Source organism: Myotis nattereri, assembly GCF_964212035.1.
Source record: "Myotis nattereri genome assembly, chromosome: 9".
NCBI classification, from domain to species: Eukaryota; Metazoa; Chordata; class Mammalia; order Chiroptera; family Vespertilionidae; genus Myotis; species Myotis nattereri.
Genome location: NC_138084.1, coordinates 20399775 through 20418345, shown reverse-complemented (window position 1 = coordinate 20418345; position 18571 = coordinate 20399775). Strand labels below are relative to the sequence as shown.

The window sequence follows — 18571 nt, the reverse complement described above, 5'->3', positions numbered from 1 at the left end:
ACCTGTATATCCTTAACACTTAACATAGTGCATAGATCTTACATTTTCTACTTACTTTAAAAGATAACATCTGAAAAATACTTTCATCCCCAGATAAGGAAAGAGAAGTCAAACAAAATTTCTGGGAAGCAGGTCCTTTGCCTGCCTAAAGTCAAACAACTTCAAAGAGCCTAGGCTGGAGTCCAGGTCACGTCAACTTCATTGATTACATAAAGCCAGACTTCACCTGGCAGATCTTTTCCTGAGAGCCTCAAAGGGCATATGGTAAAGCACATACCTCAAACCATGAAGTGAGGTGTTGTGTTAGGAACCACACACACCTCAATGAAGTGGCTGCAGTTAGACACAGATGGTCTGACAGGGAGTAGCCCTGGGAGGAAGCCTCATTTATCTCAGTCCTTAGCCATACTCCCAGTGTAAAGACCCAGAATTTGGCTAAAGGGCACTTTGTCATTGCCTTCATTACACACGCAGCCCAAATTTCTCATATGACTGTGCTACCTAGAAGTCACCTTCAGACACCTTGGAAGGTCTATAGTAGGTAAACTTAGATAAGCATAAGGACATTAGTTCTATGCGGGGGGAGAGAGGTCAGCAGAGGTTATTAGGAGTGACTGGGATGGGGGTGGAGGGCAGACTTTCCATAAAGAGGAGCCTATATAAGAGAAAGTAGAGAAATACTCCTCTTAAGAACACTGGGATTTTTTAACTGGAGACATGGACAGAACAGGAGAGAGAGGGATGGCCTGGTTTATCTTTTACCTCCTGAACCTTCTCTGGGCTATGGCTGGGACCAGCACCCAGACCCGAAGCTCATGCTGTAAGTATGGTGTGTTTCCTGAGGATGTCAGGGAAGCAGATACCCAGGGGACAGGCGGAAACCTCAGGCGCAGGTTTGCTGATAAGAAAGTGGTGAAAAAAGCAATCACTATAGGAGCTCCAAAATGGTGAGCCATGGTGGGCATGTGTGGTTCATCTTTCCTGACTTAATAGTGAAAGTTCTTTGAGAGACAAATCTATGCATTTCATATAAAGAGAGATTAAAATACTGTTTCAGAAATGATGGTACAAAGGCACACCCAGTGAGCCTTTCTTACCAGGTACCTCTACTAGATCCCTTTGGGGTACTCACTGAGTCATATCTCAAATCTTTAATTTGTCATTACAGAATGAGAAAAAAAAATGGATGCAAGGAAAGCAGTGATTTGGGGGGAATGTGCTGGAAATAATATGAACTGTACACAAGACATATTGCTTGAAGTTGTTAAATGAGAAATCACTTTCTTAAAAAAGAAAAAGTATTTGACAAGATGTAGGGACTAATTGGCCTCTGAAGAAAAATCTCAATGTTTTCTCCATTTCTCTTTAGTAATCAGCCCTGAGAAGCATCACTGATGATTGAAATGCTAATCCTGTCTTCTCCTAAAAGACCGAGGGAACAAGGAAGAGGGAAAAAAGGGTGAGGGGTTTTGTAAATGGCTTGTCTCTTCTCAGCTGTTCCCCCAGCACAGCAGCCTTTGGTTAACAGTATGCAAGTGCTTATGGAGAACTCTGTGACCCACTCAACCTACCCCAACCCCAGCGTCCTGATTGCCATGAACCTGGCTGGACCCTACAACCTGGAGGCCCAGAAGCTCCTGACTCACCAGCTCATGGCCACTGACACAGCTGGTGAGAAGTCCAAGCCTCTCCATTCACATGCTCCCTGAATCCTGCACACTGTTCACCACCTCAGATCCCAACTCCCAATCCCCAACCCCAATGTGGTGGTCTCTGAATGTATCTAAATCTCCCAAACACCCTTCCCATCATATCTGGAAAACACATGGAAAGATCTGTGTATGACGTTGTGACATTCATAGAGGAGTGCACTAATGCAAAAGGAGCTCTAGACTAGATGGAAAAACAGTGGGCTTCCAGCTCTGGATCTGCCACTTATTAACCCTGACCTTGAACAGTCTCTCTATCCTACTTAAGCTCATTTTCCTCATTTGCAAAATTCAGATGATTCTAATAACAATAACACTAATAGTAATCACAACAAGAATAATAATAATCAAATCTCTGTTCTGCTCCCTCACAGGAGTTGCCTTGAATCTCAAGTTAAAAAATAAAGTTAAAATTATTTTTTTCACCTGGCCAGTGTTCCTCAGTGGTTGAGCATTGACCTATGAATCAGGAAGTCACAGTTCGATTCCCAGTCAGGGCACATGACCAGATTGTGGGCTCGATACCCAGTGTGGGGAGTGCAGGAGGCAGCTGATCAATGATTCTCTCTCATCATTGATATTTCTATCTATCTCTCCCTTTACTTTCCTCTCTAAAATCAAGAAAAATGTATTTTAAAAAATTATTTTGCAACTATAAATTTTCATATGTGAATTTGTATGGGAGTTCTTGCTGCTTTTCTAAACAAACACCGTGGATTCTTGGTGGAGTTCTCAAGTCACATAAAAGCCACTGGATTAAATGTTCCTTAAGTATTTTTTCAATACTGCTTTCTTTAAGAATTAAGGCAGATTAAAAAAAATCACATTATTTTAAAATTCAAAATGATCTGGAAAGAAGCAGAGCGTTTAGCTCTGGCCCCTGCTGCTTTCTCTTGCCTGAAAATACCTTTAACTATTTTGTTCTCTGCTGTGCAGATATGACCGTTGGTCAGCTCGCACTCACCATCATGGCCCTCACCTCCTCCTGCCGGGACCCTGGGAATAAAGTGTCCACTCTACAAAGACAAATGGAAACCTGGGCACCTTCAAGTAAGACCTCGTCGGAAGGGAGTGGAGGGTGAGGCAAATGGTCCTTCCTGAGAATTTTACACCTAGAAAGAAACGGGTAGGAGAGTGGGAAGTTAGAAAAGAGACAAGGTATCTCCACTCAGGTTCCCCCTGCTAATTCCATAGATGAGTTACTCACTTCCAATCCAAAATGAACCAGAAAAGACCAGTAGCCCAGGGCCACAGCCTTACCATGCCACCACCTGGCAGAAGACAGCACCAACCCTTTTCATTCCATTCTCATGCCAGAGAAATATAGATGGGATCTTTAGCCAATATGGTATCTTTCTTTTTGGACAGGTTTTCTAGCAATGTCTATTTAAAAGGTTTGGCATTTCTTATCTCACAAATGTCCTCGTTGTGGTGAATGTTAGTCTTATGTAGGCCCTCTATCCTCTCCCAAGGCCCCAACGCTGAGGCTTCAAGCTTCTATGGGCCCAGTCTGGCGATCTTGGCACTGTGCCAGAAGAACCCTGAGACAACCTTACCAATAGCAGCCCGTTTTGCCAAGACCCTGCAGGCCAATTCCTCTCCCTTCAATGTAGGTGAGTTGGTCGCCACTTTCAAACTGCTCTGAGCTGGGAACATTGAGGGCACTGAATGGTGGGGCTAGAGGGCAAGTAGGAGGGGGAGGAGCTGGGGATCATGAAAATGTCTGTAGAGGGGAGTATTTAACAAATATTTGTTGGACATGTGAATTAAGGAATAAATGAAAGGTAGATGGTAAAATCTAGATAACACTTGAAATGTCTGACAGTTACAGAATCTCCGTTGGGAGCAATAAACATGTCACCTAGGTCAGGTTTGTTCCCAGGCAAATTATTAAATCTATATCTTCTAGACTCAGCTCTACCCTGAACCCTCTCTTTTATCACTAGTGATGCTTCCACATTCTATTCTTCTCAATGTTTCTCCTTAGAAATACAAATATGCTCTGTCTATTAAACAGCTACTTTCTGAACCCTAAGCCCACCGTGCTCCCCTTCAAGGACACAGTGGAACTGTCTTGTCCCTTCATTCTGCAAACATGGCTGCTTGTGAATGAAAACCTTTCCTCTATAACACTATTTCCTTCTTGGGCCCACCCTTCTGCATCTAATGATCCCTTCTCTGTATAATACCCCTCATTCATGGTCATTTTACTCCTCTGCCGCTCTCTAAGCAAAGGCGTTAACTCCGGTCTTTACCCCCTTAAACATGCTTCATCTGCAACCTCTCTTGTTTTAGGGTCATTCAGACCAACAAGCAGGTAGATATTTACTCTAGTCTCCTCACTGTGGGTAAAGAACAGGCTAGCTTCTGATTACCATCTGGAGCATCTGGACATTTTTTACAACATTAGTTTCAACAATTCTGTCACCTTTAATGAGGTCATGCAACTTTATGGTAGAGATTGGGGTAGGGAGGGAAGATCAATGAAAGAAAAGATACCATCTGGCAAGTCTTTCATTCATTCTGGTCTTGTCAGGCCAGAGCTGGCTAATTCAGTCCAAACATGTTTTCCTGTGAAAATAATGGAAAATAAAAGCCCCTGTCCTGGGCCTTATGGGGGGTGCTAAGCTCCCACTACCCAGGAATTCATGGAGCCCAGTAACAACAAAACAGCAGAAAGTGCTAAGATTGCAAAACGAGTACAAACAATGGATGTTATTTCAGGAAAGAGACTGCACCTGTTGTGCTGAGATGACCAGAGAAGGCTTTAAGGAGACATGGTGATGGCTAGGCCTTTGAGAACCAGTGGCATTCTTGAAAGATAAATATTGGGATAAGAGTAGTGGGAGTGAATAGACTACCAGTCTTATTAATTAAAAGCATGAGCTTCGGAGTCATACAAATCTGGGTTCAGGTCCCGGCGCAGCTACCTTCTAGCTGTGTGGGCTTGGGCAGTTATTTAACCTCTCTGGGATTCCATTTCTCATTCCTTAAATTGATATAAGTACAGGCCCTATTTCACAGGTTGTTCCAAAGAGTAAAAGAGATAATGTACCTAGTATACAGTAAGCACACAATAAATGTTAGTTGTTCATATTCTTGTGGTGGTGGTTGTCTTATCCCCCTATGATTCACAGACACTGGAGCAATGGTGACCTTGGCTCTGACCTGTATGTACAACAAGATCCCTGTAGGATCAGAGGAAGGTTACAGAACCCTGTTTGGTCAGGTACTAGAGAATACTGTGGAGAATATCAGCAAAAGGATCAAAAACAATGGAATCATTGGGGACATCTACAGTACTGGTCTTGCAATGCAGGTAAACATATTAATGATGCTCTTCATTGGGTCCATGCCAATAAGACTGGATTGTAGGATCAAGAGACCAGGCTTCTTCTAAAGTCTCTGGGAAAGACCAGCTAGTGTGACCTGAGGTAGATTCCTTGTGGTGCCTGTGCCTCAGTTTCTCTACTGGTAAAATGCTGGTGTTAATTCCTCCCTCACTTACCCTCTTCCAGAGTAAGTGTGAAAACAAATCTACATGAACTCTTTTCCCTTCCTTGGGCAAAAAAAAAACAAACACAAAAAAACACAAAAAAAAATCCAAGAAAATTATTATTAATAATGAACAGTTTGTCCATAATAATTATAGATTAAGGAAAATTTGATGTATAAAAGTAAGGATATTAAAATAGGTTCTCAAAAAAATATTGAACTTTCTAATTCCACCTTGCTTATCAAGTATTCTTTTTTCAGCCCTTTATCTTGATCAAAAAAAAAAAAAGGACGGGCTTGTATTCAAAATAATTAATTAAAATAATCTAATGAATATCTAATGCTTTTAAGGCTCACATCAAATCTTTGTCAATCTCTATTTCAATCTTGATCTCATTTTCATTTCATAAAGATTTCTAATAAATGGTGGAGCCATATGTGTCAGGAAACCAAGTCCATATTATACTTCCCTCGTATCGATTCCTGGACTTGAATTCTATCACATGCTGCTTGATTAGGGTTGATTAAGGCAGCATCCTCCCATGGAAAGCAATGATAATGGGGAGAGATAAGCAACTAGACTCAGAAACTAAAGGGTCATCTATGGCCAAGTCCTCTATTCCAAACTAAAAAGTTTGTGCTTCAAAGTCTCAAAATGCCCAGTCTCTATGTCATGTCACGGTCAATGGAATTTGCTGTGGAACAAAATGTTGTTTGTTACCATGGCTGAAACATATGAGAGCAATCCCCGGGCTCAGGTCTAGAAAGCTTTGTGGAGGGACAAAGGCAGTATAAAAGGAATAGAAAATGGGTTTTAGTTGTGACTCACATAAAATAAACTTGCTTCACCAAACATAAGATAGAGAAGTGATTGCTATGGCTAATTTGGTTTATGAATTCTGTTTGGGATTTTATCACCTTCAGGGTACAATCTGATAAGCTGTTCCTGAGACTTATTAAAGCTATTTCTATGAAAAGACAGGACTGCATCCATATGCAGATAACAGTTTATGTCAGTTCTTGTCAGTTAGGATAAAAAGCCTCCTCCTGCCTCACTTATGGCCCCATTTTGGAGTTGAATCACAATATATAACCTTTTTCTAATCTAAAATGTTCTAGTATAGAAAACCAAAGGCCTTGGGAACTTTAACAACTTGGGTTTAATCCCAAATCTGCCTCCACTTTGGCAAATATAGAATTTATCTGAATTACATTTTTCCTCATAATAACAAGGTTGCAAAGGTATTAAAAAAAAATCACAGGCACAATGTGGTGTGCAATGATTGTTGGTGGTTTCTCCCACCAGAAGAGTGGTGACATTGAGCTTCTGGTTCAGCCCTCACTCACCCTCTTCCAGGGTACCAGTACCCTTCAATGGCCTGAGCCACCCACATTGCTTCCCAAAGGCACTCATGAGACATTTCCTCTGTTCCAGAATTTTTCCTCTTTCTTCCATCAATATGCTTATGCTTTCAAGGCTCCTCTAATAGAAACTTAACTTGAAAAGGACCTGACCTTCCTCCTGCAGAGTTATTGATGAATTCTCACAGTTTAATGTGTTACTCCTCTCTAGAGTGTTGGTGTTGGTAGTTTATCCCAAGGGGCTCCATCTCATTTAGTGAGATTTGGGAGTTGAATATGGAAAGTGAACAAGATAAGGTTGGTGAGGAGTACCCATGGGATGCCTAAACCAAACTTCCATATAAAGAGCCACGGTTCATGGTTGATGAGGATAACAGTGATGGCTGTGCCTTTCCATACTGTTTAGTTGCTCAGACTAATGCCTCACAGAGCCATTTCTGACACCCCTCTCCCTTCTCCCCTTTCCCATCTCAAGCTTCAGGTAAATTGATCATCAGCAATTTCAGCCCATTAACAGGCTCTGGTGGCCATGGCCAGCACAATCCTAAAGGGAGGGAAATGGTAACTTACTATTTCACATAAACCGGGATGTTCCAGGGATGGATTAGGTGATTTCAGAATTCATCAAAATAAAGGGCTCCAGTCATGATATCAGGGACCACTCTTTTTTCATGTATCAGCCCTGGTTTTTGTCATTCTTTCCTGCTCCTTGGCTTCTTCCAAGTGGCCAAAGAAGATGGTAACTAACAACTCAATGCTTACTTAGATGGTACCAGCTAAATAACCACAGTAAGGAGACAAAATGCTTCTCTCAATGTTTGTTTATAAGGAAGAACTTTGATTAGTGCATGTGTCCACCAATCACTGTCACCAAGAGGATGACATTCCATGATTATCCCAGCACAGTCCATGAGTCCACCACTGGCAAGGGTGATGGAGCCTCTGGGTGACAGTCCCAACATGATCAAAAGTGTGGGGGTGTACACTAAAGGGTGTGCAGGACAACACAAATCAAGAGGTCTACTATGTTTGTATGGTCACGTTGTCCAAGACTGAAGCTCCCCTAGAGCTTGCTTTGCCCAGCTCTCACCCTCATTCTCTGTCCAAGAACTGTTAGTAAATACAGAAGCCCTAAAAGTGTTCCCCGAATCTAAGTATGTGGCTAGTATGTGACAGACACTAAGCTAAATGGTGAGGATGCAGCAGTGAACAAGACAGATGTTCCTATGCAGCTTCAGTTTGGACTCTGGGTGATCAAAGAGATTAACGATCAAGTGTATCCCTTATAAGACAAGCCTAATCTCTCTATCTCTCTCTCTATCTCTATCTCTGTCTCTATCTCTATCTGTCTCTCTATGTGTGTTCCAGGCTCTCTCCGTGACACCTATGCAACCTAAAAAGGAATGGAACTGCAAGGAGACTATGGATGTAGTGCTTAATGAGATTAAGCTGGGAAAATTTCACAACTCCATGTCCATTGCCCAAATCCTCCCTTCCCTGAAAGGGAAGACATACCTAGATGTGCCCCACACGTCTTGCAGCCCTGGTAAGAACTCTTAACATCTGTCTTTCCTCATATCACAAACTGGCAACTTATATTAGGAATGTTATGTGGTTTCAATTTTAAGTGGCATATAGGCTTTTTTATGTCCATTACTTTCATGTAGGCAGAACCACATCTGGCTTCCAATCCTCAAGAGTTGTGTGATAACACAGCCATATACCATCCTGCACTCAGAAATCAGTCCTCATGTCCACTTCATTCAACATTTAGTGATAGCCTACTGTGAGTAAAACATTTTGTGAAATAGAGAGGGAAGATCCATGGTCCTAACAAATAACATACCACTTCATTCATTTGACAAATGTACCAAATATGCACTACCTTATCATATCTTTTCTGTACAAAGCCAGCTGACAAATATGTAGACAAAAACTACAATATTTGGAGGAATGAAGCAATTATTAAATAGAAATAGAAGACATCTATAGCGCAAAAGCAAAGAAAGTGTAACCAATCACTGATTTTATCTGGGAAACTTAGGAAAAGAACAGAGTTGACATTTCAGGCAAGCCTTGAAGCTCTAAATATGAACCCTTGGTGCTCAAAGCTCACCAAATGGATGGGGTAGAACCCTGGCACACAACCTTTTTATTTGAAATATCCATATTTTGCCCAATTACCAATATAATACAGAGATACAATGCAGAAATACGCATTTAGAAACTGAGAGTCCTGCATAAAAATTATATTACTCCAGACATAACTAGTCTTTGGATTTAGATTCCTCCAACTCTTCTTTCTACTCAAATACTAAAATAAATTATTATTCATGTTATGTTGTATGGGCCTCCTAAGATAAGCAGAGATTAATAAACTCCTTGTCTATCTCAGAGCAGAATCTACAATCAAGTAACCTAATCTAAATCATACCAGATATAGCCACATTCTCCTAACCTTAGGCTTCTTCCTAGTCATTTCCCAGCTTTAACCAGGTGACCATGGAGTTCCCTCTTAGGATTCCACAATAGCTGCCCAGGTACTTTGTTAAATAGTCTGAAATGTACTACCTTTGCTTCCATTCTTAAGCATAACAACAACAACAAACATACAACTTAACAATGAGTGCCATGTAAAATACATGACTTAGGGCTCTTAATCCTCCCTTCAAGTTACAAATTCTTTTAACAAGATAAATGTCCATTGTACAACTATCTGTCAGTTCTTCAACTACAATCAGTTCTCTAGAATGGAAATGAGAGCTTCATTGTGAACATTCTACAAACTCATTGCCATTTCATGAAATGTTTACTGGGACAGATTGCCAACAGCAGAGATTTTGCCCCATTAATACAAACTCTATTGTGATTTACAAATTTGGCCTCTTTGCTCTTCACAGATCCTGAAGTACATCCAACTCTACCCAACCATCCTAGTCCTGTGCCCACCATGGCATCCAACATCACTGTCAAATACACCATCAATAACCAGCTGAGGGGAGTGGAGCTACTCTTCAATTTCACCATAGATGTTAGTGTGAAAAGTGGGTCTGTGCTACTTGTGGTCCTAGAAGAAGCACAACGCAAAAATTCCACATTCAAGTGAGCACTACAAGTGGCATTTGCCATTCTCCCTGAGCCTAACCTGAATTACCATTTTTGCTCTCTCTTTCCTTCATTTACTTACTTTTTTTTCCTTCTCATAATAATAACAGATTTTTATTTAAATAGCTCCTTGAGAGCCTGCAATCTCTCATGAAAAATTAAATCATACAAATCACCATATGATAGAATTTTTAAAAAAGAAATTCAAAGAAAAGAGAGTCCATTATGGATTAGAACAGTCAAGAGGCTCTTGGCTTTGGACCACATTCAAAGCATAGGTACCATCCAGGAAAATATGAGAGAGTAGCATTTAGAGAGAGGGAATGGTTAGAACAGAGAATTCAAGATTGGAATGGGAAAGGAATTCAAGGTCAATGAGTAAGCCAGCTTGACTAGAGCAGAGAATTTGAGATTTAATTGAATCTGGAAGGATCGATTGGGTGGTTTTGTAAAAAGCTGGAAATACCACAATAAGGAGGTTGGACTTCATATTGCAGAGAAGTACTCCAAGATTTTGAATATGAAAAGCCATGTTGTAAAATGTTAAATGCTGGGGCATGAGAGACTATAGCAATGAAGCTGTAAAGTGATGAAGACTGCCTCTAAAATAAATGGACTCATAGCAAGGAAAAGTCACAGGGCTCTGAGTACAGGATGTGGAGGTCAAGAGAGAGAAGCTTCAGCACTATTGACAGGAGTATCAGGAGGAGAGAGAAACATAATTCCTCTGGATATCTTTAATTGTGGGTGTTTGAAAGAAAACCATCAGGAAGCTTTTGGAGATATAAAGGAAGTTCTAGAAAAAGAGGTCAGTACAGGCAAAAGAGATTGGGTAGAAGTGATGATCTAAGTTTAAAAACTGCACAGTCCTAGCCAGTTTTGTTCAATGGATAGAGCATAGGCCTGTGGACCACTGATTTTTCTTTTGCTGACTATGAATGTGATAAAGATACACAGAGTAGAAATTTTGAGGAAGAAAAAGCATAAAGAAAAAAAAAAAAAAACCTCTATATTACAAAGGATCCCGGGTTTAATTCCGGTCAAGGGCATGTACCTCGGTTGCAGGCACCTCCCCAGCCCGGGCCCTGGTCAGGGCTCTTGCAAGAGGCAACCAATCGATGTGTTTCTCTCACATTGATGTTTCTCTCTGTCTTTCCCTCTCTCTCCCATTCTCCCTACAAATCAATGGGAAAATATCCTTGGGTGAGGATTAACAAAACAAAACAAACAAACAAACCCCTCCCAAAAAAAAGAACTGCACAGATACAATGCTCTCAACAAAACCAAGAGACATATCTAATTATTCCCATTTTATAGACAGAACCATTTAGGCCCAAAGAGGTTAAGTAATATTTCCAAAGTCACATAACATGTAATTAATAGAGTTGAGATCTGAACCCTTAAACTTCCCTATCTTCTATAGACAAGTCAGGATAAAAAAACTGCACCTCAAGAATACTTAATTTTCAAACAACCCTCTGAATATACTTTACTTCTCTGAGCTTACCTTTAATTTTGCCTGATTTTTTCTTTTTCTGACTATGAATGTAATAAAAATACACGTAGTAAAAATTTTGAGGGAGAAAAAGCATAAAGGAAACAAAACCTCTATAGTCCATCCACAATATAATCACTGTTGCTGTTTTTTATAATTTTGTAGGTGTTTTTTCTATGCATATTACAAATAGTTGTGATCCACTATATATGTGGGATGGGTAGGTATTTTATATAAAATTTTTATCTCACATTTTCACTTACCATTATTACATAAGCTTTTTCCCATGTCACTGGAAATTGTTGAAAAATACAGTTTACATAACTGCAAATTACATAATGTTGGATATTCATTCCATCACTTACCTAATTACTGGTATTTGCCCATTATTGCACATTTACATATTTAATTTGCTTACCAATGGTTATCTTTTAAATCCTTTCATTCAATTCCAAGTGATTTCATATTTATTAGTCATTTACATTTTCTCTTTTAAGCATGATTTTATCTGATCTCTATAGCACTTAAATGCCTCTGTCCCTTCATCTTACCCACTAACTGTCTGACCTAAAGTAAAATGTTAATCATATATATGATTTTATTCTTATAGATTTGAAACCACAATGACATCCTGGGGCCCTGTTGTCTCTTCTATCAACAATATCGCTGAAAATGTGAATCATAAGACATATTGGCAGTTCCTCAGTGGCAAGACACCTTTGAATGAAGGTTAGAGAGTAAAAGAAATCGGAGCATTTCCTTCACAGTTTGAAGGCTACATTCTTTAATTTCCTTATTTAATTAGTTCATTCATTTGATCAGTAAATACTAAATGATAGATAGATGATAGATGATTGGTAAGTGATAGACAAATGATAGATGATGGTTAGAAAAATAAATATATAGATATATGTTAGCTGGTTGATAAATGATAGACAGATGATAGAATGATGATAAATGATAGATAGATAGATAGATAGATAGATAAAATGAGTGGCTATTTTAAAAGGCTTTTTAAAAAATCAAGAATCCTGGCTCCACTCTGGGAAAATATCCAGTGAACAAGAAAAGTGGAGTAATCTACTTAAAACAATAAGGGCTGAAGAAGGAAAAAGCAAATAATGTGAGAGAGACAACAAGAAAAGATGAAAAATAGTAAATTCATAGCCAGTGGTAAACAATATGAAGGATAGAATAATCCCCATTTGTGTAAAGATGTTACATTTTCTTGTTTCATACATCCACTTTGTAGGTATTAGTGATTCTCTTTTACAGAGAAAGAAACTAAGTCTTAGAGACATGAAAGGGACTTGTACAAGGCACATGTCTAGCGTGCGACAGAGCAGACAGTCAAGCCCAGGATGAGTGTGCTTTACTAGTATACCACAGCTTCACTCAATTCATTCTTCACCTTCTTTTGCTTTTAAATCTTTTGTTTTTAAATCTCCAAGGAACATCTTTATGTGCATTTTGTGTACATACAGAAGGATGAAAAAATCAACAAGTTCAGTAAAACTTTAACATTCTTTAAAATGTTAGCATAAAAACTAAAATATCCTGTAAGGGCAGTGGTATATGGTTTTGTCTAAGGATGATGTTACCTAGTTAATCTGATATTGTCACTGTGTAGAGAGATGTGAAGTCAACTAAAGTCATAGCAGAGCCAAGACTGGGCTGTTAAGATGCTTCAATATCCAAGATGACAATGAGAGAGATGTTTTCTGAAAGTCTATCATGTGCTGGATAATGAAACCCATTCCCTGGTGCCTGAGCTGAAGGTCAGGCTGACAACACACCTGCCTCTGGCAAGGTATGCTTCCAGGGATGGCTCTGCCTGGCACTGCTGGATTCAGATGACAATCAGCTCAGGGGCCTTTCCCAGGCGCTCTCTACAAGTTCCTGCCCTGAATGCTCTAAATCTGGCTTAAATACATCATGTTGATAACAACCACCATTTATTGAATGCTCATCATGTGTCCAGTACAATATTGGGCACCTAATATTCATTATTTGTAATCCAGGATAAATATTATCTGTGCAATTTTATATATGAGGCTCGTACAATTTAAGGGGCTTGCCCAAAGTCATGCTCCTATGGCCACCTAGAGCCTGCAAACAAGGACTCCCTAAATTTCAATTCAATGCTCCTTCCATACTCACCAAGCTACCCATTTTGCTCTACAGTGATTTTACTTCTCTAACGATGGCCTGATCCTTTGGGAGGTGGGGGTGGTTATATGTACCATGGTGACCTCCTGTTACTCTCTGCTTGTTTTCAGGAGTTGCTGACTATATACCTTTCAATCATGAGCATATCACAGCTAATTTCACCCAGTATTAAGGACAAAGTGAGTTCAGATTCTATTTAATATCTCCAAAGGATGGCTGGAATTCTACGGTCATACCATATTCCTGGTTTAAAAACAAAACCAAAAAAAACTAAATATGGAAACCATATGTAGAATAAATGATGATGCAAACTTCTCTAGAGTTGTACCATCTGTGACCCATGAAAATAAAGTACGGCTTCTCAAAGCAATGACTGCCAGTCATCATTTAAACCTAGGGGGAGGGAGCTAGAAGAGCCCAGCTGATATTTTTGGAGATCATTCTGAGTTTCTGAGTTTCTTCTTTAAAAAAAAAATTATATATATATTTTAGAGAGAGGAAGGGAGAGGGATAGAGAGATAGAAATATCAACGAGAGAGAAACATTGAGACAATGATTGGCTGCCTCCTGCATGCCCCTACTGGGAATCCAGCCTGTAACCTGGGCATGTGCCCTGACTGGGAATTGAACCGTGACCTCCTCGTTCATGGGCTGATGCTCAATGACTGAGCCACACTGCCCAAGCCTGAGCTTCTTGATTAATTAACATACTCCTTTATTTACACAAATGAAGTGATATATTTTAAAACTCCTATTTTTGTTTCACATATCAAGTACTCCTTTTTTAATCACAAAGTGTAAACATATGTATGTACATACATACATGAAGTGGCAAGAATTACTTCATATGAGATGCCCAGATAGTTCAGAATGAAGCAAATGATATTAATGTCATAACTCTCCCTTTCCATTTCTAATATTTGTTCTGGCAAAATCAAGTTTAAAAGGTATATTTTTATATAATCCTATATAATAAAGATGTAATATGCAAATGGTCATTATGCCGTGAAGTGTAACGACCAACCGCGTAACGACCAGATCACGGATCAGCAGGAGGGTGGGACAACAAACTACAAGCGGGCAATGGAGACCTACAGGAGGGGCCAGGCAGCAAGCTATGAGGGGGGGCAGGGGGGCAGAGGGAGCTACAGGAGGGCAGGGTAGTGGGCGGAGAGCTACAGGAGGGTGGCAGCGAGCTACTGGCTACAAGCAGGCAGTGGAGAGCTACAGAAGGGGGCAGGGCAGCAAGCTATGAAAGGGAAGTCGGGGGAGGGAGGTGGGGGGAGCTATAGGAGGACAGGGCAGCAGGGGGGCAGAGGGAGCTACAGGAGGGTAGGGTAGTGGGCGGAGAGCTACAGGAGGGTGGCAGTGAGGTACTGGCTACAAGCGGGCAGTGGAGAGCTACAGGAGGGGGCAGGGCAGCAAGCTATGAAAGGGAATTCAGGGGAGGGAGGTGGGGGGAGCTACAGGAGTACGGGGCAGCAGGCGGAGAGCTACTGGAGGGTGGCAGCGAGCTACTGGTGAGCTACTGGTGCATGGATTTGTGTGCAGGGCTACTAGTTTATATATAAACTAGAGGCCCAGTGCACGAAATTCATGCACTCAGTGGAGGTCCCTCAGCCTGGCCTGCACCCTCTCACAGTCTGGGAATCCTTGGTGGATGTCTGACTGACAGCAGTCGGACATCCTTAGCGCTGGCATGGAGGCAGGAGAGGCTCCCGCCACTGCTGCTGTGTTCACCAGCTGTGAGCCCGGCTTCTGGCTGAGCAGCGCTCCTCCTGTGGGAGCGCACTGACCACCAAAGGGCAGCTCCTGCGTTGAGTGTCTGCCCCCTGGTGGTCAGTGAGCATCATAGCGACCAGTCATTCCACCATTTGGCTGATTTGCATATTAGCCTTTTATTATATAGGATATACATTTAATATAAATGTAATTAGTATTTAATATTTAATATAAAAGTTAATAATACATTTTATACATTAAATGTAGATATATATATATAGATAGATATATATATAATCCCACTTCATATCCTATATAATAAAAGGGCACAGGCTGGGCTGAGGAACCCCTCCCCCCCAGTACACGAATGTCAAGCACAGGGCCTCTAGTATAATTTATATATTAAATGTAAATATATCTATAAGCCCATGATATATGTTGATATGTATATATATGAAAGCTTTCAAAGACAGTCAAAACCCTAATCTCTGCTGGTAGGAGTCAACACTGATATATCATACCTACTAGTAAAGTGTACCTAACTTTGACTCAAAAAAAAATCCCAATTCTGAAAGTTATATGAAGGGAAGAATCATAAGTGGACACAAAATACAAGAGTCAACATGATGGGACAATTAGAGAATGAACCTTAGATATGCAGCCTCAAAACACCTCTTAATGCTGAACCCCAGTCCAGACAAACGGCCCTGTCACAGGTCTCCCACACTCCACCCTGCCCCCCAGCATCTCTGAGCAAGAACCTGCTCTCTGGTAACAGTCTGGCTCCCAGGAAAGAGAGGTGTGAACTACACAGGCCCAGGTCCCCATTCCAAATATACCTATAAGGTAAGTCACTATACCCCCCAAAAAAGGCCAGGACCGTTACCAGAGAGCAATGAAGGAACCCTCAGGGAGTGGTAACTAGTGCTCTCTCGTAACATATCATAATGTTTATAACATGGAAAATATGGAAACAATCGGTATGTCCAACAGGAAAGCAATGGATAGGTAAACCTTGATGGAGCCCTATGAAAGGGTACTTAAGTCACTAAAATTACCCTAGCCAGTTTGGCTCAGAGGATAGAGCATCAAGGTTTCCAGGTTTGATTCCAGTCAAGGGCACATGCCTGGGTTGCAGGCTCAATCCCCAGTAGGGGGTGTGCAGGAGGCAGCTGATCAATGATACTCTTTCATCATTGATGTTTCTATCTCTCTCCTCCTCCTCTCCCTTCCTCTTTGAAATCAACACAATTTTTTTTTAAGTCACTAAAATTCATGATGAAGATAAACACTTGCTGACATGGCAAGAGGACATAACATTATATAACATCGCCCATGGCACAGATGTGTGATGGAATTATTGGTGACTGACTTTGTTTGCTTTTCTGTTTTATAAATTTTCTCCATTTGATACATAATCTTTGAGCAACTGGAAAACAGAGAAAAAATATTTTAAACAAAGATTTTTTTTTCTTATTTAACCATAAATTAGGCAATGAAAAGAATATGTGTGTTTGTATGTGTGTGTGCGGGTGTAAGAGACCTGCCCCCAACTTTTGCTCTAATGATAGAATTTGGAGAAGCAAGAGTGGCATGGGGGACAGTGAAGAGAGGGAATCACAGGTTGGTCTCATGTATGAAAATCTTTTTTTTGCTATGTGCCTAGTAATTAACTGTGTGTTCATCTGTATCTGCAGGGGTGAGGGAAAGGGGAGTGATATTGACTTGGGGTCTACTATGACAAGTTGTAATTCCTCCTTGAGAAGGTTCTTCATAAAAGGTTGTCTGTGGTCATTATTGCATAAGGTTTAATGTCCAAGACAACATTCAGTTTTTTCAGTGACTATTATAAATACTTTCGTGACCTCTACTGGCCATGGCTGGTAAAGCCTAAACTTTCTTTAGGGGCGTGGTCAATTATGCAAATTTGTGAAGAAGCAGGGGAGAGAGGAGGGAAGATTGCTATCAAATACTTTTGCTCATTTAAAAATTATATACTGCCCAACCAGTGTGGCTCAGTAGTTGAGCTTCAAACTATAAACCAGGAGGTTATGGTTCGATTCCCTGTCAGGCACATGCCTGGGTTGCAGGCTCAATTCCCAGTGTGGGGCATGAAGGAGGCAGCCGATCAATGATTATCTTTCATCATTGATTTTTCTGTCTCTGTCTCTCTCCCTCTCCCTTTTTCTCTGAAATCAATATATTTAAAAAAAAACAAACACATGTATTCAATTGTACTTGCCTTTAACCAGATAGATGAATTACATATAGCAGATACATGACTGAAAATAACACTGATAAGGAAGTGGAACTAAGTACATGATTCCTTAGCCCTTTTCAATTTAGCCCTTATATTTCCTTGAACTAGCAAAGAATTTTCCTCTGAATTGCAAATGGCTTCGTGATTAAGAAGAATAATAATTCTGGCAGGAAAATAAAAATGGAAAAAAAGAGAATGAAGTGTTAAGAAAAGGTTTTAAAATTTTGTCTTGAAGACAAAACACAGCCAAAATGGTTTTGTAACGTGAACTTGACCAAACACATATAAAGATATATACTAAAAAGACAATAATAAAAATGGTGTAGCACTAATTTCAGATCAGTAATAATGTGGGAATAGAAAAAATTATGTGGGAATCCAGTGTGTGTGTGTGTGTGTGCGCCATTTACGTCAACAGCCAGATCTGGCACTAGGTTACTGGATTCTGTTATCTCTTTATTTTAAAATAAGAAAGATTAAAAACTGAGGCGCTAGATATCTTTTATGCATGTGGAAAAAATATAAACCCTAGGGGCACCCTAGAGAAGTGGTATAATGTAGTGAATCATAAGGAACTGTGAAAAATAATATGAATGAAGCCACTTAAAAATGAAATTGGAGCTGAGAACTCAGATGAACTGCCTTGAACTTCTTATTCCTCAAATCTTTGGAAGCTCAAAACCAGGCAAAACAACCTTTTGACTGGGCCTAAGCAGCACTGTATTCCAAACAAGTATTTACAATGATAACAGGAAAGCAGAGATTGTAACCACTGGACTGAAATTTAAACGCATTCTTTAGAATTAGCGTCACTGTGTTCGTTGATCTGCACCTACAGAAAGTCCTTTTCTCTATTCATATAATTATCCCCCTTTCCTTTCTCATAAATACCCCTTGCCTTCACCTCCCAATTAAATAAAACACCATTTGGGTTTCTGCCTACGTCACTGCTTCCCAGAATTACAATTCTTTTTGGATCTCAAAGGCTTATTGCCTCTCACCTACCCTTTTTTATTTTTTGGTTAACGGAACCAAATTGCTACATGAATCCAGGTTTTCTCAGCATTGTAATCTCCAGAGAAAACACCCCCTCCTGCCGCCCTTATCTAGGAAAAGACCCCAGATTGGATGCTGACCGCAAACAGGGGAGCCCTTCCGGACCAGCAGGAGCCGGAACCCACGCGCAGAGGTTTAAGTTTCTTCCGCTTCCGCGGGGTCTCTCTGCGGAAGGGACTGGCGCAAACGCAACTTCCT

The 18571-nt window shown here is 40.4% G+C and overlaps 1 protein-coding gene across 1 annotated transcript; it reads left to right on the top strand.

Moving 5' to 3' along the window:
• Positions 1 to 741: 741 nt before the first annotated feature.
• Positions 742 to 13507, top strand: CBLIF (cobalamin binding intrinsic factor; the record flags this gene model as incomplete). The annotated part of the gene is made up of 9 exons (XM_081098146.1): positions 742 to 820; positions 1495 to 1671; positions 2646 to 2759; positions 3182 to 3322; positions 4847 to 5028; positions 7935 to 8112; positions 9467 to 9668; positions 11777 to 11895; positions 13446 to 13507. The coding sequence occupies 9 exons, from the start codon at positions 742 to 744 to the stop codon at positions 13505 to 13507; spliced, it is 1254 nt and encodes a 417-aa protein (XP_080954272.1).
• Positions 13508 to 18571: the final 5064 nt, after the last annotated feature.